The 23,633-nt window shown below is 48.6% G+C and overlaps 1 protein-coding gene across 1 annotated transcript in view; it reads left to right on the top strand.

The window, feature by feature from the left end:
• The first annotated feature begins 535 nt into the window (after positions 1 to 535).
• Positions 536 to 23,633, top strand: part of TRPM4 (transient receptor potential cation channel subfamily M member 4) — a 34,712-nt gene continuing 11,614 nt past the window's right edge. Inside the window, exons 1-16 of the mRNA XM_065898270.1 lie at positions 536 to 559; positions 868 to 935; positions 5,386 to 5,560; positions 5,914 to 6,094; positions 6,286 to 6,449; positions 6,697 to 6,880; positions 11,134 to 11,195; positions 11,346 to 11,531; positions 11,872 to 11,971; positions 14,689 to 14,801; positions 15,172 to 15,504; positions 15,666 to 15,800; positions 18,717 to 18,846; positions 19,025 to 19,170; positions 20,251 to 20,363; positions 20,700 to 20,777. Coding sequence (XP_065754342.1) covers positions 536 to 559; positions 868 to 935; positions 5,386 to 5,560; positions 5,914 to 6,094; positions 6,286 to 6,449; positions 6,697 to 6,880; positions 11,134 to 11,195; positions 11,346 to 11,531; positions 11,872 to 11,971; positions 14,689 to 14,801; positions 15,172 to 15,504; positions 15,666 to 15,800; positions 18,717 to 18,846; positions 19,025 to 19,170; positions 20,251 to 20,363; positions 20,700 to 20,777 — 2,192 coding nt within the window. The remainder of the gene's footprint in view (positions 560 to 867; positions 936 to 5,385; positions 5,561 to 5,913; positions 6,095 to 6,285; positions 6,450 to 6,696; positions 6,881 to 11,133; positions 11,196 to 11,345; positions 11,532 to 11,871; positions 11,972 to 14,688; positions 14,802 to 15,171; positions 15,505 to 15,665; positions 15,801 to 18,716; positions 18,847 to 19,024; positions 19,171 to 20,250; positions 20,364 to 20,699; positions 20,778 to 23,633) is intronic.

The following is a 23,633-nucleotide window of genomic DNA, read 5'->3' as shown; positions in this document are numbered from 1 at the left end:
TGTCATTGTTTCTTCACCAGCTCTCTCTCAGGGTCCCTGTTGCCCCCCTCCTGAGGATTCTGTCCCCTTGTCCCTCTCACTCTGAGTGTCTGTCACCCATCTAAATCTTTCTCTCTCCCTCTTTGGGTCAATGTAGCGCCCCCCCAATCTCTGTTCCCCCTTTCTGATTCTCTGCCCCCGCCTAAGTCTTAGTGTTTCCCGCCCCCCATCCCCCGACCTGGGTCAGTGTGCCCTCTCTCTCATCGCTGGCATTTCCTCTTTGCGTCTCTGTCCCCCTCTCCCTGGGTTCCTGTCCCCCTCTCCCTGGGTTCCTGTCCCCCTCTCCCTGGGTCCCTGCCCGCCTCTCTCTGGATCCTGTCCGACCCTGTGCCCCGCCTCCCGCTCTACGCTTCTCCGAGATTCCCCGCCCCCCAGACCTGGCCCCGCCCAAGGCTGGGCTGGGAAGTGGCGGATCCGGTTTGTTCAGGGCGCATCTAGAACCCGGTTTGGTGGATCGAATGCCGGGAGTCGGATAGGTTTCTGTGGCTGCGGCAGCATGGTGGGTGCAGAGAAGGAGCAGGTACAGCAGCCGGACCCAGGCCTGAGGGAACAGGGAGCTAGGGCCTGGCCTCCTGGTTTCCAGAGAGGAGGGTGCTTGAGACCCAGATTCTTGGGTCAGACAAAGGAAGGAGTTGCTGGGGGCCCGGACTCCAGGGTCCTTGGGGACGGATTGGTGAGGGGGTTGGGGGGGTCGAGTCTCCTGAGTCCGGGAGAGGAGGGCACTGGGGTCCCGGACTCCTGGATCTCCGGCTAGGGCGCGGGTGGGTCACTCCGTGACCCATAGGACCTAACTGGATCCACCCCACCACTCCTTGTTCCTGTCTCCAGAGCTGGATCCCCAAGATCTTCAAGAAGAAGACGTGCACGACTTTCATCGTTGACCCCACAGATGCGGGGTGAGGAGTTCGCCCCGGGGACAGACCCCAGAGTGTCCCGGGTCCGCTGACCCCGCCCACCGCAGACCTCGCCTTTCGGTTCCTTCCCTTCCCCAGTCAGAGCCGATACTCCCAAGGGCGTTCCCTGGTGGCTCTCTACCTCGGGGAGGGCTTGGGTCAGTCTGCAAACACTTCCAATTTCCCATCCTCCCGCTCAGGTTCGGTGTTCAAGACCCAGGGCTGGGTTCTGGTTTTTTCCTTCCCCGTGTCCCTTCTGTGTGTCTCTGCCTCCTGGTGTCACTTTCTCTTTCTTTCTTGGCTGTCTCTGTTTCATCCATTCACTTGTTCGTTCATTCCTCCAAGAAACTCTCACTCAGCACTTCCAAGGGGGCATTATTTTCAAGAGCACAGGCCCTGCCAGGGTTCAGATTTCAGCTGGGACACGTGCTGTGTGGCTTCGGGCAAATCATTTCACTTCTCTGGGCCTCATCTATCATCTGGGCATAAAAACAGGCTCTAGGGCTTCCCTGGTGGCGCAGTGGTTGAGAGTCCGCCTGCCGATGCAGGGGACACGGGTTCGTGCCCCTGTCCGGGAAGATCCCACATGCCGCGGAGCGGCTGGGCCCGTGAGCCATGGCCGCTGAGCCTGCGCATCCGGAGCCTGTGCTCCGCAACGGGAGAGGCCACAACAGGGAGAGGCCCGCGTACTGCAAAAAGAAAAAAAAAAAAAAAAAAAAAAACAGGCTCCATTTCCTGCGGATATTGTGAGAATTAAACAAGTTACTGCTTGTGATATTTCTGAAACAGTGCCCAGCACGTAGTAATCACTGGAAAATATGTCCATAGGAACCACCGGAAGGTAGCAATTACTAGCATGTGTAGGGCCTGCGCTTGTGCTGGGTGGCTGAGGGGTGGGCAGTGGCCACCATTAGGAGCTCCTGGCCTTCAGGGATGGTCTCTCAAGTGGGTTCTAGCTTTCTAGTGTCCTCAAGGCAATCTTTGGGGTATGGGAAATGTCAACGTTCCTAATTTAGTGTGTGTTTTATTATGACTATATTAGTGCAGGATGGCTTGAATTATGTATAAATAAACATATATATTATTTGGGGGTGAGTGCTCAAAAACTTTTACTGATGGAAAGGGCGGTCAAGGAAGTTTAGGAACCTCTGGTCTGGTGGGAGGAAGATGATTATAAGGCAAGGAGATGGGAGCTGCAAAGGACAAGCCACTGGGCCCATTGGGAGCCAAGAGGAGGCATCTGGTTAAGTCCGGGGAGGGGACACAGGGTGTCACCAATGGCTTCTGTAGGAGGAGGGACTAATGAGGTGACATTGGAAGGTGATAAAGTTGGAGTTTGACAGTTGAAGGTGGGTTGGATTCCAGGAGTGGGAACAACAAGTATAAATTGCCCCCTTTTGACTATGTGGCTTGCAAAAGGGGCAGAGTTCAAGGTGCAGAGAGCATCTAAAAGAGGATATCGGGCTTCCCTGGTGGCGCAGTGGTTGAGAGTCCGCCTGCCGATGCAGGGGACACGGGTTCGTGCCCCGGTCTGGGAAGATCCCACATGCCGCGGAGCGGCTGGGCCCGTGAGCCATGGCCGCTGAGCCTGCGCGTCCGGAGCCTGTCCTCCGCAACGGGAGAGGCCACAACAGTGAGAGGCCCGCGTAACGCATAAAAAAAAAAAAAAAAAAATAAAAGAGGATATCAAGCAGGAGGGCAGGGCCAGTAGTCACACAGCCTCAAATGCCACCCCGAGGGGTTGGGACCGAGTCTTGGTGTTCCGGGGAGCCATGGGAGGGGCAGAGTCAGCTCTGGGTGTGGAAAGATGCCCTGAGGGCCACATGAGGATGAATAGGAGTTCAGGAAGCTGGGGAAGAGGCTGGGCAGGGGACAGGTGGGAGGAGAACAGGCCTGAGGCAGGCCAGGGCTGAGGGGACACAGAGAGGTGGGGACAGGGCAAAGATTCAGGGGCAGGAGCTTGGGGACCGATGGATTTGTAGAGTGAGAGGGGAGAGGGGAGGATGGGCCCAGACATCTGGTCTGGGGCCTGGGAAACAGTGAGCTTGTCCTCGAGATGGGAACCCAGGTGCATGAGTAGATTTGGGAAATGTTGCCCAGCTCAGAGTGGCATTTCGTGTGTGGGGGGGGCCTGGGGGAGCCAGGGGCATTGCAAACCTGGCTCAGGGACTCAGGAAAGGTAGGGGCCTGGGGGAGCCAGGGGCATTGCAAACCTGGCTCAGGGACTCAGGAAAGGTCTGTGACTTCCATCCAAGATTTGAGAAGTCCTAGCTGTAGGTGGTAATGGAAACTGAAGTGGAAGTAGGATGGGGGGAAGAAAGTGTAAAATCAGAGGAGGTTGCAAACTGGCAATTCTATGGCCGATGTTTTCTTTTTTTTCTTCCACGGAAGAAAGGATTGCTAAAAACTTGTCTCTGAATGCTTCGAGACAGACATGCTGCCTCACGTCAGCACAGCTGCCGGCACATCCGCTTCTAATTTTCCTCCTGATGCTTCTTTCTCTTACGTAATTACCTGCCTGGCCCTTGGGGGCATTGAGTTTGAGACCCATGTAGGGAAGGCATGTGGTCCTGGCTCTGGGGAACACCTACACTCGAGGGAGGCACAGAGGAAGAGAAAGCCACAGATGAGGCAGAGACAGAGCAGCCAGGGGAACGGGTGTGCTCTGCCAAGGAAAAGGTTTTCTGGAATCAGCCTTTTAGATATGACCAGTGCTACTTTGTGGAGTCAGATGAGACCTGAATAGGAGCCATTGTATTCGGGGATGCGCAGGTAATTGCTGATTTTATCGGGAACAATTTCGTTTTCAGTGGCCACACAGAGAAAGGGGGGTAGGAGATGAGACGGACAGAGGGGGAGTCTGCCAGTGCTGTCTACCAGAAGTTTCTGCAATGGTGAAAATGTTCTATATCCACAGCCAGTATGGCGGCCACTGGCCACATGTGGCTCCTGATCACTTGAAATGTGGCCAGAGCAACTGAGGAACTGAATTTTTAGTGGTATCTAATTTTAATTTATTTGACTATAAGGAGCACGGTGTGGCTAGAGGCTACTGTACTGGACAGTTCAGGTTCTGGAACATTCCATGAAGAAATTTTGCCAGGAAGGGCTCGTGGGAAGTAGATGGACAGGAATGAGGGGGGGGTCCAGGGACGGGGTTGAGATAGGTGAAAGGATCAAGTGGGTAAACTGAGGCATGCCAGGACCCTGGAGGTAGACTCAGGAAGAGGGAGGGGTGTATCCTATAGTTCTCACTGTGCCAGGAGCTGGTATATTCTGTTTGGATTTGTTGGCCATTCTTTTAGTGACTTTACAACTCTTGTCAAATCCATGGACCACCTGTGCTATCCTTTCCATAAAATTAGTCCTTAAATCATGGCTCACTCTGTTTACATAAATGCAGGTCTCCCCCGATATTTGAATCCCTTCTGGAATCAGGGACCAAAGAGATTTAGATACATTTTCAAATAAATCCCTCATCTCCCAACCTGTGTGGCTTGCTGTTTTTAAACTCAGGTGCCAATCCCATTAGGTAACAAGGGATACTTGCGTATTTATTTAGGGGGAAAGAAGTTTCATATGTGATCACCATAAATGCAAAATCTGTTCCATTTGCCACAAAGAGAAAGAAACAAGCCATAAAAGACAATCACAATGAAAACCAGGTAAAAAGTATTTACCGTCTAAGTGGATGCTGTTGCCAGCCCAGTTTTCTGAGTCTGAGGCCAGCTTTTCTCTGTTAAAAAGAAAAAGTAAAGAGTTAGGCATTAAAAACATTCTAGCACCCAGCTGATCCTCTCTCCTTGACAGTAATCAGGAGAGCTCAAAAAGGAATGACTTTCTCACTGTGTTGTTCAAGGTCATTTAAAGCTCAGTGTGGAGTTCACGGAGACCGGATCTGGTATGCGGCCCCCGTTTTAGGAAATGTTGTGTTATTTCATTGGTCCCTCACAGTTCTATGACGTAGACTGGGCTATCATTGTCTTTCCATTTGAGGTGGAAATTTAGGCTCAGAGAGATGAAACTACTTGCTCAAAGTCACACAGCTGCCTTGGCCTCTAGTGCATGCGTGCTCTGTGATCACTCTTGATTTTCCTTTTCATGTGAATATCTTCTGTTTGAACTGGGGGCAGCAAGGACATCCCCAATGGCCCCCTGCACTTTTCCACTTCAGGCCCTGAAGGCAACAGTGAGTGTGGGGTCTGGTATGCAGACCTCCCTGCTCAGGTGCTCTTGAGCCACTGTGGCTTCCTGCTGGTGGGTGAGGTGACTGGTTGTTCTGCCCCAGTCTCTCCCTCAGGCTGGTCAGAACCACGGAGGGCCAGTGCCAGGGTCAGTATGGACTGTGAGCTCCTCTGGAGGGAGATGCAGAAATATGGACATTTCTACTGGATGCTTGGGGTCGGTGCGGACGCCTCTGGGCTTCATCCTCCTCCTTCCCCTCCCCCCTCAGGGGGACCTTGTGCCAGTGTGGGCAACCCCGGTGTGCCCACCCATCAGTGGCTGTGGAGGATGCATTCGGGGCAGCCGTGGTGACCGTATGGGACAGTGACTTGCACACCACGGAGAAGCCCACAGATGCCTTCGGAGACCTGGACTTCCTGGGTGCCGGCCGCAAGGCCAGCAATGTGAGACTTGCATGTCTGGGCAGGGCCAGGGTTGACCAGTGGGGCTGCATGCCTCAGGGGCTCCCGGAGCCAGGGTCTGGGGGTATCCCAACTGAACGCTGTGTCTCCCCATTTACCCATCCCTATCTTCACCTCTCCTGGATCCCCGTCCCCTCCACCCCTATCTGTCTTTTCTAAGCCTGTCCCCCTCTCTCTGGGTCTCTGTCCTCCTCTCTCTGGGTCTCCATCCCTACCCTCTGGGTCTCTGTCCCCGTCCCCCCTCCCCCATCTCTGTGCTCCTCTCTCTGCGTCTCTGTCCCTTTCTCTCTCTCTCTGTCCCCCTCCCCGTGTCCCTTCCTCTTGTGTGTCCACAGTTCCTCCGGCTCTCTGACCGCACGGATCCAGCTACAGTTTATAATCTGGTCACAAACATATGGGGCTTCCAGGCCCCGAACCTGGTGGTGTCAGTGCTGGGGGGGTCGGGGGGCCCCACCCTCCAGACTTGGCTGCAGGACCTGCTGCGACGCGGGCTGGTGCGGGCTGCCCAGAACACAGGTGACTGAGGGTGGGCATCTGCCTCCTGGGCTGGGGCCGGCTGCCCCCCCCATCTCCCTCACTTCCCTGGAATTCTGTCTTTCCCCACTCCCGTCTTTGTGTGTGGGGTTTTGTCTCACTCTCTAGTCTCCGTCTGTCTCTGCACGCCTGTGTGTCTCTGGACCTCACCACCAGTCTGTGTCACTGCGTAGGGGCCTGGATTGTCACCGGAGGGCTGCACAAGGGCATTGGACGGCATGTGGGTGTGGCAGTGCGGGACCACCAGACAGCCAGGACTGGGGGCAACAAGGTGGTGGCCATGGGCGTGGCCCCCTGGGGTGTGGTTCGGAATAGAGACACCCTCATCAACCCCAAGGTGGGACCCAGGGTCTTGGACAAGGAGGGGGTTGGGGGCCAGGAGTCTGGGGTCTGAGGGGGGCGGGGCTGGGGGCCTGGACTCCTGGGTATGAGGGAGGCGGGGCTGGGGACCTGTAGTTCCGGGTCTGAGAGAGAACGGGACCTTGCGGCCGGCACCCAGGAAGTCCAGGTCTCTGAAGGCATCTGAGAGAACAGGATCTTGGCCCTGATGGAAAGACTCCCTGGTCTGGCCACTTGTCCCCCAGGGCTCGTTTCCTGCGAGGTACCGGTGGCGCGGTGATCCCGAGGATGGGGTCCAGTTTGCTCTCGACTACAACTATTCGGCCTTCCTTCTGGTGGACGACGGCACCCACGGCCGCCTGGGCGGCGAGAACCGCTTCCGCTTGGGCTTCGAGTCCTACCTTGCCCAACAGAAGACGGGCGTGGGAGGTGAGTGGCTCCTTCCACTGGGGATTCACAGCCCAAGGCTCAGGATCCCAGTGGTCAGATCTGGTAGGAATTTGGGGGTTGCGGCCAGGGGGAGTTTCCTATGGTCAAGTGCCTCCTCCCATCATTTGCTGTGTTTGAAAAAAATCATCTTGAAATCTACAATACCGAAAGGTGGACAGCTTGATGACTTTTTTTTTTTTTTTTTTGCGGTACACGGGCCTCTCACTGCTGTGGCCTCTCCCGTTGCGGAGCACAGGCTCCGGACGCGCAGGCTCAGTGGCCAGCATGGCTCACGGGCCCAGCCGCTCCGCGGCATGTGGGATCTTCCCGGACCGGGGCATGAACCCGTGTCCCCTGCATCGGCAGGCGGACTCTCAACCACTGCGCCACCAGGGAAGCCCAGCTTGATGAATTTTTAACAAATTGAATCCATTTATGCAGCCAACACCCAGATCAAGAAACAGTAATACCAGCCCCCAGAAGCTTTCTGCCCACACCCAAGAACCACCCTATCCTGCTTGTCACAGCAAAGAGTAGTTCTGACCGTGTTTCATATGAATACAATCACACTAAACCCATGTTTTAAATTCTGCCTTCTCATATTCGACATTATTTCTGTGAGATTCATCCATATCATTTCATGAACTGTAGTTTGTAAATAACCCATGGATCAAAGAAGGAAAAAAGAAGAAGCTAGAAAATATTTTGAACTGAATGATGATAATGTTATGACATACCAACACTTTGGGGATGCAGCTGTTGCAGTACTTAGAGGGAAATCTGTAGACTTAAATGCTTACCTAAAATGAAAAGAAAAGAAAGATTGAAAATCAATGATTTAAGTCTCCAATTAAAAAAAATCCTAGAAACAGAAGAGCAAATCAAATCTAGAGAAAGTAGAAGCAAGGATATAATAAAGACAGGGCAGAAATCACTAAAACAGAAAGAAATGTCCAATGTAGAAAGTCAACTAAACAGAAACCTGCTTCTTTATAAACATTTCCTGTATTTTAAAAAGTGTCCATTTAATTCTTTTTTTTTTTAAGTATTTATTTATTTTTGGCTGCACTGGGTCTTCGTTGCGGTGCGCGGGCTTTCTCTAGCTGGGGCGAGCGGGGGCTACTCTTCGTTGCGGTGCGCAGGCTTCTCATCGTCGTGGCCTCTCTTGTTGCGGAGCACGGGCTCTAGGCGCATGGGCTTCAGTAGTTGCGGCACGAGGGCTCAAGAGTTGTGGCTTGTGGGCTCTCAAGTGCAGGCTCAGTAGTGTGGTGCACGGGCTTAGTTGCTCCACGGCATGTGGGATCTTCCCGGACCAGGGATTGAACCCGTTTCCCCTGCATTGGCAGGCAGATTCTTAACCACTGCACCACCAGGGAACTCCCCCATTTAATTCTTAAACTTTACTTAGCTTTTCGGCAACTTTAATCTCATTTTTTAAATTATCTTTTTGGGGTGTAAACTGACTTTTTTGGGGTGTATAATTCTGTGAGTTTAGGCATATGTAGAGATTCACGTCCACAGTCAGGACATAGACCAGTTCTGTTACCATGAAGGCATTCCTTTTGCACCCAGCCCCTGGCAGCCACTGATCTGTTTTCCATCACTCTAATCTTCTCTTTTCCAGAAGCTAAATAAATGGAATAATATAATAGATGACCTTTTGATACTGGCTTCTTTCACTCAACATAATATTTTATGGCAGCTTTAATATGTGTTTATTGGAACTAATCAAACCATGCGAAGTTATATAAGGAAATTCATAGCATTGCCTGAATTGTAGTTTGTAAATAACCCACTGGTCAAAGAAGAAAAAAAAAAAGACGTTAGAAAATTCCCTTCCCAGCTCCAATCCCTTCTATTGGGGTAATCTGTGTTATATGGTTTGGAGTTAATCCTTTTATATCTTTGTCTATGCTTATAAAATCCTATGCTATGCTCAGAGGTGTTCCTTTCTCTCTTTTATACTATACATATACATATCACTTTCTTATAACCATCCCTTTTAGGTACAAACTTCTCTATCTTGTATCTCCTTTTAATAGTTGTATGATATTCCTTGGTAATGGTTGTACCATCTGTTATTTAAATTTTTCTCAATTGGTGGATACTTAAAGTGCTATCAGTGTTTGGCACTACAAACAATGCTGAATAAATATCTTTGTATGAACATCCATAATTACATCCAGGTATTTTAAATTCTATACAGTAGATCCCGCAAGTGAGATTGCTCTGTGTGTATACTAATAGATAGTACTAGATCACTTTCTTAAAGTGTGTAGCAGTTTTCACTCTCATCGAGAATGTGTGAGAGTTTCCTTTTCTGTCCAGTCTTAACCAGCTCTGGATACTCTTGGTTTAAATTTTTTTTTTGGCAAATTTGATGGGTAAAAAGTGACATGCCAGTTTTCATTTGATTTTTTAATTTATCTAACCACTATTAAAAGATATATTTTGTTGGCCAATCAGATTTCCTCAATTATGAATTGTCTATTCATATTCTTTGCACATTTTTGAATTGGGTTATTTCTTTCTTGTCTTTTTGTAAGAATTCTTTGTATCCTGTCCTTAGTAACTCTTTGACTGTTAGATGTAAAATTTTTAGAAGATACTTTAATTATGGTGTCTACTTCCATAAAAATTCTATCATTTTTATGTGGTTAGATATATTTGTTGTTCCTTTTATAGCCCCTTGGTTTCCCTTGGTTTTTTAGGAAGGTCCATTTCACTCCAATGCTATACAAATATTCTAAGTCTTCTTTTTTAATATCTTATATTTTTATGTTTAAACTTTTAATCCATCTGGAAATGATTTTTAGGTGTTTTGAGATAGGGAGTCTACATTTTTTTCTTCCAAATGGGAAACCACATTTTCTGCATGTCCATTTAATAAAGAAACCATCTTTTTCCAGCTAAATTGAAATGCCACTTAAGTTGTATATTCAGTTCCTTTATATGTTGAAGTATTTCTGAACCTTTTTCTCTTCTACCTCTCTATTTATTCCTGTGCCAAAAATATATTTTGTTTGGGACTTCCCTGGTGGTCCAGTGGTTAAGACTCTGCATGTCCAATGCAGGGGGTGCAGGTTCAATCCCTGGTCAGGGAACTAAGATCAGACATGCTGTGCAGCATGGCCAAAAAAAAAAAAAAAAATTTTTATGTATATATATATATATATTTGTTCCTGTTGTTGTTTACAGCAGTTTAAAGACGTTTGAATATATATTAGGGAAAGTTTCTCCCTACTGTCACTTCTCAAAAATTTCTTAACTCCTCTGATATTAATTCTTTCATGTGAATTTAAAAATTATTTTGTTCCATTAAGAAAAAAAACAGGAAAACACTGCCAACCTCCTCCTACCTCCCTCTTTCTCCAAACTGCATTGAATTTATGTGTTACACTGTGACAGGTTAACATGGTATTTGTTTTTCCATTTATTCAGGCCTTGTTCTTATATAATGTTTATCAATTTCCTTATAAAAGTATTATACCTCTCTGTATGAATTAATTCCCAGGTATTTTATCATTTTTGTGAAAACATGGATAAGATACATATTATAATAGTTGTAGAAAAGTTTTTTATTTTTGAGTATTTTTTTGTATTAATCCTCTTAACCAAATTCTCTTATTAATATTTAGTTATTTTGAGTGGAGTCTCTCCAATTTTCTAAGAATATAAATCATCTTTCCTTCAAATAGATACCTTTGTCTCTTCCAGCTTAAAAAATATATGTACAAGTTTTCATTCCAATTATTTCATTTTCTTGCATTGTTACATTAGCTCAAAACTCCCAGATAAGTGTGAATGGTAGTAATGTTGTTTCAGTTCTTATTTTATTGGGAATAGAGTTCGTAAAAAACTTACATGGGTTTGCTATTGGGCTTTGATAAATATCTTTATTGTATTTGGATAGTCCTTTCTATTCCTTATTTCCTTTATTTTCTATTTGCACTTTCACCCTCTCCTGGCTCCTGGATGGTTAATCAGTTATAGGAGTGACTCATGCCTCATTCGGGAACCCAGGAGTCCAGGCTCCCAGCCCTCTCCTCCCTTGAGAAATTGAACATTACTGTCTTCAAGATCTGGCCCCTCCCAACATCCTCAAAGGCATGACAGTTCTCATGAGCCTCCGGACAGAGGATTAGGCAAAAGCCAGCGTTTGCCCTGGGGACTCCTGGGAAACGTGGTTCTCTCCCATCGCTGACAGAGGCTGATGGGAGGTGACCAAGCCCTGTGCTCTCTTCTCTCCTCAGGGACTGGAATTGACATCCCTGTCCTCCTTCTCTTGATTGATGGTGATGAAAAGATGTTGAAGGTAATAAGGGCCCAGGTGCCTGGGTCTAAGGGGTGGCAGTAGCCAGGGGCTGTACTCCTGGGTCCTAGGGGAGGAGGGGGCTGGGAATCTAGACTCCAGGAGGTGTGAATACTTTCCTTCCCTAACCTGGCTCCCCCTTTTGTCCTGTAGCGGATAGAGAAGGCCACCCAGGCTCAGCTCCCCTGCCTCCTGGTGGCCGGGTCTGGGGGAGCTGCAGACTGCCTGGCAGAGATCTACACTCTGGCTCCAGGGAGTGGAGGAGGCAGGCGATGTGAAGCCCAAGATCTGATTAAACGTTTCTTCCCCAAAGGGGACCCTGAGGTCCTACAGGCCCAGGTATGACATTGGGGGTCCAACTCTGGAACCTGAGATGGGAGGGAGCTGGGAACCTGGGCTCCTGGGCCTTGAGAGGTGAGGATGCTGAGGATTTGGAGACCTGGATCCAAGGGAAGGGGAATGGGGGCCCAGCCTCATGGATATGAGGGAGGAAAGGCTGGGAGCCTGGACTCCTGGGTCTAAGGGAGGAGAGGCCTGGGGGCCTGGATCCCCCCTAGGTTCTGGGAGTAGAGGGTGCTAGGCACCTAGACTACTGGGTCCTGCAGGGGAATGTTCTCCTATATCTCTATGGACAGGGCCAGGGAGTTGGGTGTGGTTTGCAAAACTTGGTATTCTGCAGGTGGAGAGGATCATGAGTCGGAAGGAGCTGCTGACAGTCTATTCAACTGATGATGGCCCTGAGGAATTTGAGACCATAGTTTTGAAGGCCCTTGTCAAGGGTAAGGCTTGGAGTCCCAAAACTTCCCCCATTGTCAGCTCAACTTTGGACACCTCTCTTGGCCTCGGCACTTTATCCATCCTCTCTAATCTAAATTGTGCCCGTTGTTTTTTTTTTTTGTTTTTTTTTTTGCGGTACCCGGGCCCCTCACTGCTGTGGCCTCTCCCGTTGCGGAGCACAGGCTCCGGACGCGCAGGCTCAGCAGCCATGGCTCACGGGCCCAGCCGCTCTGCGGCATGTGGGATCTTCCCGGACTGGGGCACGAACCCGCGTCCCCTGCATCGGCAGGCGGACTCTCACGCACTGCGCCACCAGGGAAGCCCTGTGCCCATTTTTATCTTTTTCCTTTTATCATTGCCTTTTGGGGCTTTGCACGGTGCTATTTGGACAATTTTCCCAAGATACTTTCATTATGTTCCAACGTTGCTTTCCTTCTGTTGTATCCATCCACCCATCCTTTCATCCTTTATCCATCCAGCCAGCCATATGTACATTGATCTTTCCATCTACCCATTATTCCATTCATCCTTCATTCTGCCATCCATCCAAGCATCCATCCATCTTGCCATCCATCCATCCTTCTACCAGTTTATTCACACATCTAGTAACAATTCCATCCACTCATCATTCTTCCATCCATCCATTCTTCCATCTATCCACCCACTCACCCTTTCTACTTTTCCTATATGCCTCCAATATGTTTTAAGCCCTGAGGGGTGGTGGAATCAGAGAAAAACCAGAGTGCTGTCTCCCAGCAAGGAACTCCTGATATTTCACTAGAGGAATGAATGATGAAAACCAAGGTAGGGAGCATAATGGCTGCTTGGTAGAGGCTGAGGATGGAGCTCATTATTCATTCAACAAAGATTAGGCTCAGAGATAAAAGCAGATCCTACCAGGGTTGTTTGGACATAACCTTAAGTAAAATTCAAGACAAAAGCATGGGAGAGGAACTGCTGTCAGAAAGGGGAGAAAAATGGGGAGGTGGTATTTAAACTGGGCGGCCTTGAAGAGCCAGTAGAATTGGGAGTTAGTAAGATGCGGAGGTGGGATAAATAAGTGGTAAGGGGGATCCCCAGGGCTCTGTGGGGATGTGGGTGGGGAGGGTCATTTTTGGTGTCAGAAGAGTTTTACAGGGAAAACACCCACTTAGATAAAAACTCCCAAGAGGCATCGTGTCAATTTGTAATGCGTGCTGAGTTCCAGGTCCCCACCCCAATTGCATCTACCATGTTCTGTGGTGTGGTAGTTATTTTTGACATTGGAATCAGATAAAACTAAAATTTGAGTATCAGCTTGGCCCCCCACTCTGCTGTGTGACTTTGAGAAAGAGACTTTCCCTCTCTGAGCCTTAGTTTCTCTCTCTGAAAAATTGAGATAATACCTGGCAGGAGTGTTGTGAGCCTCAGAGGCAGCTGATGGGCAGTGCCTGGTCCCCAGGGGGAGCCTAATAAACGGGAACTCTTCTTAATATGATTCCATTTCTTGTGGGGACACATCCTTTAATAGAGGATGACAGTCAGTGGGCAAATAGAATTTACTTTACAGAAGTTAACTCATCAGCCTCCTGGTAGGAAACACAGCAGCTCTCTAAGATGTGGTTTGAGGGGGTGGTGTTTTAAGTCTGTTGCCTGCAGAAGTACAAGTGATCACACTCTGCTGGGGAAACTGGAGATGGCTGGACAGTCTCAGTGTTGGCAGGGTTGAAGGGATGGGGTTTCAGCAGGTGAGGAAGGAAGAGGGAAGGGGATGAATGCTTCATAAGAGTCTAGGAACAGCCAGGCACCGTGCTGAGCAGCTGGCACACATTATTGCCCCTGATCCTCTAACCCTTCCTGTAAGGACTGTCTGCCCAGTTTGCAGATGAAGAAACTGAGGCTTAGAGAGGGGGAAAGTGACTTGCCCAAGGTCACACGAGGTTGACTGCACACTTTTGGATCCATTAAATTATCCGATCAAATTTTTAAAGGCCACTTGTTCTTCCTTGTTCTATTTAATGACCTCCAAGGTCTTCCGAAGTCCGGCTAACGTTTACATTTTTTCTGCTACTTTTCGCCTCACAAATACTCCCAGGTTGCAGGAAACCAGAGTGACTCACATTTGCCATCATAGCCTGTGCTTTCCTGCACCGAGGCTTTTTCAAGCTGCTCCTGCTGCCCTGATGATTCTTTTCTCATCTTAGATGCACACTTCCAAATCCTACTAGTCTTTCAAAAACCCTACCTCAATGTGCATCCCCTAGGAGGCTCCCTTGGGTCTCTCCATACCTCTGACTGTAGCCTCCCCTGGGTCCTAATCACATTCTATGCCCTCCTCCAAGAGCACCGATCACTCTAAAGGCAGTTATGTGGTTCTGGGACATATTTCCCAGGAGTGAGCTCCTTCAGGGCAGGGACTGTATCCAATCTCTCTCCATCCCTCTTACTGCCTGGTCTGTAGCCTACCTCAGTAAATGTTAAATGAATAAATGATTCCCTTTCCTTGTCTTGGGGCCTCTCAACCACTGGTCTGAAGAGTTTTACATTCACCTCTGCCCCTGGGTTGAATGACCTTATGCTTGTAATAGCCTAACTTCTTAAGACCCCAGACTCTGCCCAACAACACTGCCTTTATACGGAGTTTAAATGTCAGGCATCTCAAGTAGAAGTGATACAGACACTCATCAGATCTTCCCAACCTCCCCTGACTTCTTGCCCCCTCTCCTTCTCACCCTTTCAGCCTGTGGGACCTCTGAAGCCTCAGCTTACCTGGATGAGTTGCGTTTGGCTGTGGCTTGGAACCGTGTGGACATTGCCCAGAGTGAACTCTTCCGGGGGGATATCCAATGGCGGGTGAGGGGTTGGGGCCTGGCGACTGGGGATCCTGACAAAAGGGATGCATTTCCCCCACTCCCTGACTCCTCTGACATCTGGCTCTATCTTCCTTTATGGCATGTCCAGCCTTCTCTTAATTGTCCATCCATCTCTGGTTGTCCATCTGTCCCCATCTTGTTCCCTCTCTCCCCATCCATCCATCCATCTACTTGCCCACCCATCCATCCTCTCATCCATCCCTCCGCCCATCCATCAATCTGACCATCCATCCATCCATCCGTCACTCATAGCTCTGTACCCCCATCTCTTGTCCTTCATCTCTGACCTCACCTGGCCTTCTGCCTGTCTCTGTGCTCAACTCTTCCCCCATTCATTCCACCCCCACCAGTCTTTCCACCTGGAAGCCTCCCTCATGGACGCCCTTCTGAACGACCGGCCGGAGTTCGTGCGCTTGCTCATCTCCCATGGCCTTAGCCTGGGCCACTTCCTGACCCCTACGCGCCTGGCCCAGCTCTACAACGCAGCGCCCCCCAACTCACTTATCCACAGCCTTTTGGACCAGGTGTCCCACAGCACAGGCAACAAAGGCCCAGTCTCTGAACCCTCGGCGGAGCCACAACCCCCTAAGGTGGGGCAGGTGCTGCGGATGCTGCTGGGGAAGACGTGCGCGCCGACGTTCCCCGCCGGGGGCACCCACCTGAGCGATGGCAGCATGGAAAATGTAAGGAACGGGGTGGATGGGGGAAGCACAAAAGGGTCTGGGGGCGGGGCTATGCCAGGATGGGGCGTGGTCAGAGCACGGGGTGTGGGGCTGATGGTTGGGGCGGAGTCAGGAAAGGTCTGGGGCGGAGACAACGCTCACCACGCCTTCCTCGCCTCCAGTCGTTTCCGCTGTGGGACAAGGCCACCTCAGAATTTCTGCTGGAAGCTGTACCGGAGCAGGCACCCTGGAGTGACCTGCTCCTCTGGGCACTGCTGCTCAACAGGGCTCAGATGGCCGTGTACTTCTGGGAGATGGTGAGTGCTGTCTTGATCTCTGATTCTACTTGCTCCTACGTTCCTGTCCTTTATTTCTACCGAACTCCAATGCTTGAGCAGTAAGATTCCCTGACCTAGGATATCACTCGTCCCCCACCCCACTCCATTCTTGATATATGACCCCGAGTGCTGTTTCTTCCTCCCCACCCCCACCCCGCATATCATGCATTTCTTGTAACTTGCTTTCTCCATTAACAATATATATTGGGCATTTACCCTTGCTCGTATATATGCATCAATCTCATCCTTTCAAAGTGGTTGCTTGTATGAGGAAGTTAGACATTATCTATAGCTGACGGGGATTCATTTCATCATAACTGTGCTTGCAGTTTAGATGCATTGTTGTAGTTGCAATGCAGAAGGGGACAAGACTAGAGGCAAGGATGCCAGGTAGGAAGGTAACGCTTCAGGCAGCCAGGATTGGGGCCTGGATTAAAGCTGGTGAGACATAGGTGTTGGGACACATTTGAGAAGTTTAAAAAGAAGTCATGGTATTCGAATAGGATCAAAGATAGACCCTATCTTTATGTCAAAGAAATATCTTGACAGGAGTTCTTCAGCCCTGGGTTATTTTCAGCCATCCGGTCATTGGTTAAAAATAAATAGATTTTTTTAAAAATTGAGATAAGTGTTCATCAGTGTTGTAGCATGTACTAGAACATCCTTCCTTTTTAAGGTTGAATTATATTCCATTGTATGGATATACTACATTTTCTTTATCCATTCATCTGTTGATCGACATGTGGATTGTTTTGACCTTTTGGCTATTGTGAATAATACTGCTGTGATTAGTGTACAAATATCTGTTTGAGTCCCTGCTTTCAATTGTTTTGAGGACATATCTAAGAGTGGAATTGCTGGACCATATGGTAATTCTAAGTTTAATTTTTTGAGGAACTGCCATACCATTTTCCACAGTGGTGGTACCATTTAAATTTCCACCAGCAATGCACAAGTGTTCCAATTTCTCCACATCTTTACCAACACTTGTTATTTTCTTTTCTCTTTTCTCTTCCTTCCTCTCTCTCTCTGTCTCTTTCTTTCTTTTTTATAATTGACATCCTAATGGGTGTGATCTCACCGTGTTTTTTTTTTAATATATATTTATTTATTTATTTACTTGGCTGCGCCGGGTCTTAGTTGCGGCACATGGGATCTTGTTTGCGGCATGCAGGCTCTTGGTTGTGGCATTCAGGATCTAGTTCCCTAACCAGGGATTGAACCCAGGCCCCCTGCATTGGGAGCTTGGAGTCTTAACCACTGGACCACCAGGGAAGTCCCTCTCACTTGGTTTCTTTTTTTTTTAAGTTTTATTTTTATTTATTTATTTTATTTGTTTATTATTTTTGGCTGCATTGGGTCTTCGTTGCTGTGCATGGGCTTTCTCTAGTTGTGGCGAGCGCGGGCTACTTTTCGTTGCAGTGCACGGGCTTCTCATTGCAGTAGCTTCTCTTATTGCAGAGCACAGGCTCTAGGGGTGCGGGCTTCCGTAGTTGTGGCACGCGGGCTCAGTAGTTGTGACTCATGGGCTCTAGAGCACAGGCTCAGTAGTTGTGGCACACGGGCTTAGTTGCTTCACGGCATGTGGGATCTTCCTGGACCAGGGCTCGAACCCACGTCCCTTCCATTAGAAGGCGGATTCTTAACCACTGCGCCACCAGGGAAGTCCCTGGTTCTTTTTTATAATTTCTATATCTTTATTTCTATTCTCTATCTGCTGACACATCATTCTCCTGGCTTCCTTTAGCTCTTTGTTCATAATTTCCTTTAGCTTTTTGAGCATATTTAAGACAGTTGATTTAAAGTCTTTCTCTAGTAAGTAAATCCAGTGGCTAAGTTTCCTAATTTCTTTTGTCCTGTGAATGGGTCATACTTTGTTGTTTCTTTGCATGCCTCATAATTTTTGTTGTTGTTGTTGAAAACAGGACATTTTGAATATTATAATATGGCAGCTTTGGAAATCAGCTTGACTCCTTCCTTCAGGGGTTGTTGTTGCTGCTTGTTGTGGGTGGTTGTTGTTTGTTCAGTGACTTTCCTAAGCTATTTTTGTAAAGTCTGTATTCTTTGTCATGTATGGCCACTGAAATCCCATTCTGTTAGCTTAGTGGTCAGCTAGTGACTTGACAGAGATTCCCTTAAATGCACAGGGGTGGGGGAATAAAGCCCTTCCACTTTGCAGGTTGGCTCTTTGTGGAGCTGACCTTTAACACTTAGGCAGGCTGTTTACAATCTGGCTTTGGCCTTCACTGCCTGCTTTTGCTGAGCCTAAAGGTGAGCCAGAGGTGAAAGCTTAGGGCTTTCCATAGTCTTTTCAGAGCATGCATCCAGTCTTGGTCATGTTTGTAGCCTTCTAGATTTCCTGGTACATGTAGGAGCTTTTTATTTTTTTGTTTTATTTTTACTTCTTTATTTTTTTTTTATTTTTTTTTTATTTTTTAATTTTTTTGTGGTACACGGGCCTCTCACTGTTGTGGCCTCTCCCGTTGCGGAGCACAGGCTCCGGATGTGCAGACTCAGCGGCCATGGCTCACGGGCCCAGCTGCTCCGCGGCATGTGGGATCTTCCCGGACCGGGGCACGAACCCGTGTCCCCTACATCGGCAGGCAGACTGTCAACCGCTGCGCTACCAGGGAAGCCCTTACTTCTTTATTTATTTGGCTGTGCTGCGTGGCATGCGGGATGTTAGCTCCCCCACCAGGGATCTAACCCATGCTTCCTGCAGTGGAAGCTCAGAGTCCTAACCACTGGACCACCAGGGAATTCCCCATAGGAGCTTTGAAAACCCCTTACTCCCCCAAGCATCTCCTTCCCCAGCTGCTTCCCTCTTCTCTCCCAAGCTGTTCAGAGTATCTATTGCTTGCCTCAGCTACCTGAGGCCTGTCTCTGTCTCTCCAGGGTTCCAGTTCTGTGGCCTCAGCTCTTGGGGCCTGTTTGTTGCTGCGAGTGCTGGGGCGCCTGGAGGCTGAGACTGAGGAGGCAGCACGGAGGAAGGACCTGGCAGCCAAGTTTGAGGGGCTGGGTGTTGGTGCGTGGGGCATGGGTGCCTGGCGGGGCAGAGACAGGGAGCTGCCATGAAGGGGGTTGTAAAACGACCCATTCCTCCTCTCGTCACTCTGCCTCTTCCCCTTCAATCCCCTCATCTCTTCCCTCATACCATCTTCCTACTACTTTTCCTCCCTCTCACATAAATCTCCTGCACCCAGACCTCTTTGGAAAATGCTACCGCAGCAGCGAGGAACGGGCTGCTCACCTGCTCCTTTGGCGCTGCCCACTCTGGGGGGATGCCACCTGCCTCCACCTTGCCATGCAGGCTGATGCCCGTGCCTTCTTTGCCCAGGATGGGGTACAGGTGAGCATCTGATACACCAACATCCCAAACAGTTCTCAGCTGGACTGTGGGAAGTCTGGAGGATAAGCCCCTGCCACGGTGGGCAATCTGGGGTCTTGACCAGCCTCTCCACCTGGAGACAACCCCTCTCCAGAAAGTCCCAGCCTTCTCCTGGAAGGGTTGCTCTTCCCAAAAGAAGCCTCACACCCTGCCACAGGAAAGCCAACCCTCCTAAAAAGTTCTATTCCAGGGAATCTCCCTGGCAGTCCAGTGCTTAGGACGTGGGGCTTTCACTTCCGTGGCCCAGGTTCAATCCCTGGTTTGGGAACTAAAAAAAGTTATATTCCAGATAGAGGAATAGCCGGGACTTTAGTAAGAAGTCTCACCTCTCACACAAGAAGTCCTTCCCATTTCCGTAAGAGGCGTCCACTGCCAGGCTTCAACAATTAAAATGGCGTCACTGGACAATTACTTAGTGTTTTGGACATAGACAAACTCTGGTTTAGGAAATCCTACCCTTCCTTTGGGAAGACCTGTGTGCCCCCATAGTCACTCCCATCCTGCTAATCCTGACATTCTGAAAACACTCTCGGTCTCCTTAATCTAAATCTGACAGGGGCAAAGAGAGTCCCATCCTCAGTACAAGAAGTTTTGCCTACCCAGCAGGAAGTCCCATTTCACTTCTTGGAATGATTTGTTGGCACTTCAAATACTTTCCCAGAGTCCTTTGCTTTGAATGGTGGTTAAACTCATGGATTGCAGCTTTTGCCTCTTCTGTAACCTCCCTGTGCTCCGTCTGTGAAAAAGAAGAAAATATTAGTACTGTCTTCCTGGGGATGTGGAGGGTTAAGTGAGGTAATCTACGTAAAGCGCTTAGCCCGGTATCTGGTATATCATGTTTACAAATGTTGGCTGTTTAACTCTACTACAATCTGGGACAGCTGTTCCTTGCCTTTGACTCCTTTCCCCCCACCCCCAGTAGTTATGGTCCTCACAGTGAGCATTTGCCCTGTGCTCTGGAGTGTGGCTGATCCTTGTCTGGGGTCTTTGGGAGAGGGCTGTGGGGAGATTCAGGTTCCTAATCCTCCCCACATCCCACAGTCTCTGCTGACACAGAAGTGGTGGGGGGAGATGGACAGCACCACACCCATCTGGGCCCTGGTTCTCGCCTTCTTTTGCCCCCCACTCATCTACACCAACCTCATCACCTTCAGGTCAGTCCCCTGGGGTTAGATTGGCAGGAGGAGGGGGGGAGGGGAGATCAGTCTCTACTTCCTGCTGAATTCTGGCTGCCTTTCTACTTGGTCTGTCCAGTGCTTCCCCCACCCTTGTTCATTCTCTTTCCCTCCCCCAGACTGGGAGTATGCTGTGGGAAGCAAGCTTTTGGGGTGGGTCTCTGCAGTATCTCTAGTGGCAATTCCTCTGTCCTCTGGCCATGGCTCTGGGGGGAAGGTCACTTTAGGATGATACTTCTCATTCCCTGCAATGTCTCTGGGTGACTGACACCTGCCCTCCCCTTATTTCTCACTCTGTGTGTCCCTCCATGCCAGGAAGCCAGATGAGGAGCCCATGCAGAAGGACCTGGCATTTGACATGGACAGGGGCATCAGTGGGGAAGGGCCTGGCGAGTGAGTGAAGCACCAGCACTGTGCGGGGGTAGGGGGCACCCTAGGCAGCTCCAGGAGCACCAGGTAATGGGAGCAAGACCAGAGGGGAGAAGTGGGGCTTCGGGAGATGGTGGTTTCATGAAGCCGCTGAAAATACAGGAAGTTTCCCAAATGCCAGGCTCAAGGCTTGGTTCAACTTTGGTTCTGCCACCAAGGAGTTCCTCACTGAAAATCAGTTTGCTTCATGATACGTGTATTTCTGTCTTGATAAAGCAAGTGGAATCGGGTGGATTTGGTTCATTTAGGGATCTTTTGCCAATTTTTTTTTTTTCTGACTCCAGGGCCTTTGCTCTTAATCTCTGTGCTGTGGTACCCATGAAGGTGTTTGCAAAATCAGTCCTAAGCAAATGAAATTGAATATTTATCGGTCTTCTGTTAATTCTGCAGAGCAGAGGTGCTAGGGGGCTTGGCTCTGAGTCAAGCAGAGCGGGGTTCAAATCCTGACTTGGCCTTTGTAAGTGGCTTCACCCCTGAGCCTCAGCTTTCTTTGCTATAAAGAGAAGGTTGTACGTGTGTTAGTCAGGTTAGGTTGAGTAATGCTGCAATGACAAAGTATTCCAAACTCTCAGTGGGCTGGCAACAGTGAGGATTTAATTGTCATTCACGCTCCATTTTTGGGTTGTCTGTGGCTCTGCTCCACGTGGTCTCCACTTTGGGATAAGCAAACACCTCCTAGCTGAGATGTTGCTGGTCTCATGGTAGAGGGAAAAGAGACATGGCAAACCAGGTTCTGGACCTTAAAGCCTCCACTTGGAAGTGACACGTGTCACTTTTGCCCACATTTCATTGGCAAAAACTAGTCATATGATAATTTCTTAGCTCTTAATTCTCCCACTGGGAGGGAACCAAAATATTTGGTCCACAGTAATACAATATACCACAATGCCTGATGGAACAGTTGGGAGGATTCATGGAGATAATGTATATTAAATGTGCATATTGTAGTGCCTGGCACAAAGTAAGTGCTCAGTTAATGGGGACTAGCATTACTACTGCTATTATTGATACACTTGTTTTGTTGAATGGTGTGTGTGTGTATGTGTGTGTGTGTAGGTGTAGGTGTAAGGGTCTAAATCTACGGTAATAGAGAAACAGAGGAAGAGGCCCCATCTTTGCACCCTCCATCTCTACTTTAATCGTCTGAATGGGAACAGGGAGGAACCTCAGCCCCAATATTCCAGAAGAAAAAGTTTCTGGTAACTGTTAGAAACATAATCAGACTGCCAGAAGTCTATAAAACCTACCACCTGCTGTGAAACAAGTCAAATTTAAATGTATTATGTATATACAAATTTTTTTGAGACCATGCACAAAGAATACAAAATATTTGTCAAGGTAGAAGAGAATACTAAGAAAAAAATTTGGACCACTGAAAAAAATTAGACAGAGGCTCCCAGTGTCAGGAGCCATAGTGGTATCCTTGTCTGGTGAGTTCCCAACATTTGTACCATATGATGAGGACAATAGCTGAGGTTACAGAACACTCACAGTGGGCAGCCAGTGCGCTAAATTGTTTTGAAAATCAGTTCATTTAATTCTCTCAACAACCCTATGCCATAGGGTCCGTTATTATCCCCATTTTACAGATGACATAACTGAGGCATTAAGTCACCCACCTCAGATCATGTGATTGGTCAGTCGTGGAGCTGGGATTTGAACCCAGATCTTCTTGTTCCTGAATCTGTGCTTTTAGTCACTGTAGAAAGCCACCTCCCTGGAGAGCTTTGTAAAAGGACAGATTCCTGGATGCTTCTCCCCCAGCGAAGCATCCAGGAATCTGTGTGTCTCCTGCCTGGAGGTGATTCAAGATGGCAGACTTTGGGGAGCATTCTGACCCGCCACATATTTTTGTTACCAGGTCTGTTTTCTCTTATTATTGGGGAACTAGTTCTCCTCTCTGCATCTCACTTTCTTTAGCTTTTACTGTTCTTTCTGCTTATTTTCTTTAGAACAGCCTGAAAAAAACAAAAAAAGAACAGCCCTATCGAGATATAGTTCACATACCATTCAGTTCACCCATGTAAGGTGTACAATTTTCAGTATATTCACAGAGTTGTAAAATCATCACAAAATTTGAAAACATTTTCATCACTGCAGCAAGAAATCTTGTACCCATTAACAGTCTCACTCCCCACTCCTCCCTTCTCCCAGTCCCAGGCAACCACTAATTTACTTCCTGTCCCTACGGATTTCCCTGTTCTGGACATTCCATATAAATGGAGTCATACACCAGGTGGTCTTTTATGACTGGCTTCGTTAACTTTAACATCATGTTTTCAAGATTGATCCACTTTGTAGCATGTATCAATGCTTCATTCCTTTTTATGGTTTTTTTTTTTTTTTTTTTTTTTGCGGTACGCGGGCCTCTCACTGTTGTGGCCTCTCCTGTTGCGGAGCACAGGCTCCGGACGCGCAGGCCCAGCGGCCATGGCTCACGGGCCTAGCCGCTCCGCGGCATGTGGGATCCTCCCGGAACGGGACACGAACCCGCGTCCCCTGCATCGGCAGGCGGACTCTCAACCACTGCGCCACCAGGGAAGCCCCTTTGTTGTTGAATAATATTCCATTGTTTGAATCTACCACATTTTATTTATCTGTTCATCAGCTGATAGACATTTGGGTTGTTTCCACTTTGGGGTTTTCTTTCCACTTGGTTTATAAAGAGAGGATGCCTTTCCAAGCCAGTTTATTTTTCCTTTTAGCTTTCTGAATTTATTATTATTTGTATTATTCATTTTTCTGTTTCTGATTTGAGGTCAAAATTAAGAGTTAGGATGAAACTGGGACAGAGGATCAAAACTCAGGTGAGAAGGGTCA

The sequence above is a fragment of the Phocoena phocoena genome, chromosome 20 (genome assembly GCF_963924675.1).
Source record: "Phocoena phocoena chromosome 20, mPhoPho1.1, whole genome shotgun sequence".
Classification (NCBI taxonomy): Eukaryota; Metazoa; Chordata; class Mammalia; order Artiodactyla; family Phocoenidae; genus Phocoena; species Phocoena phocoena.
Note: the sequence above shows the minus strand (reverse complement) of the source record. Positions and strands in the feature narration are given on the sequence as shown.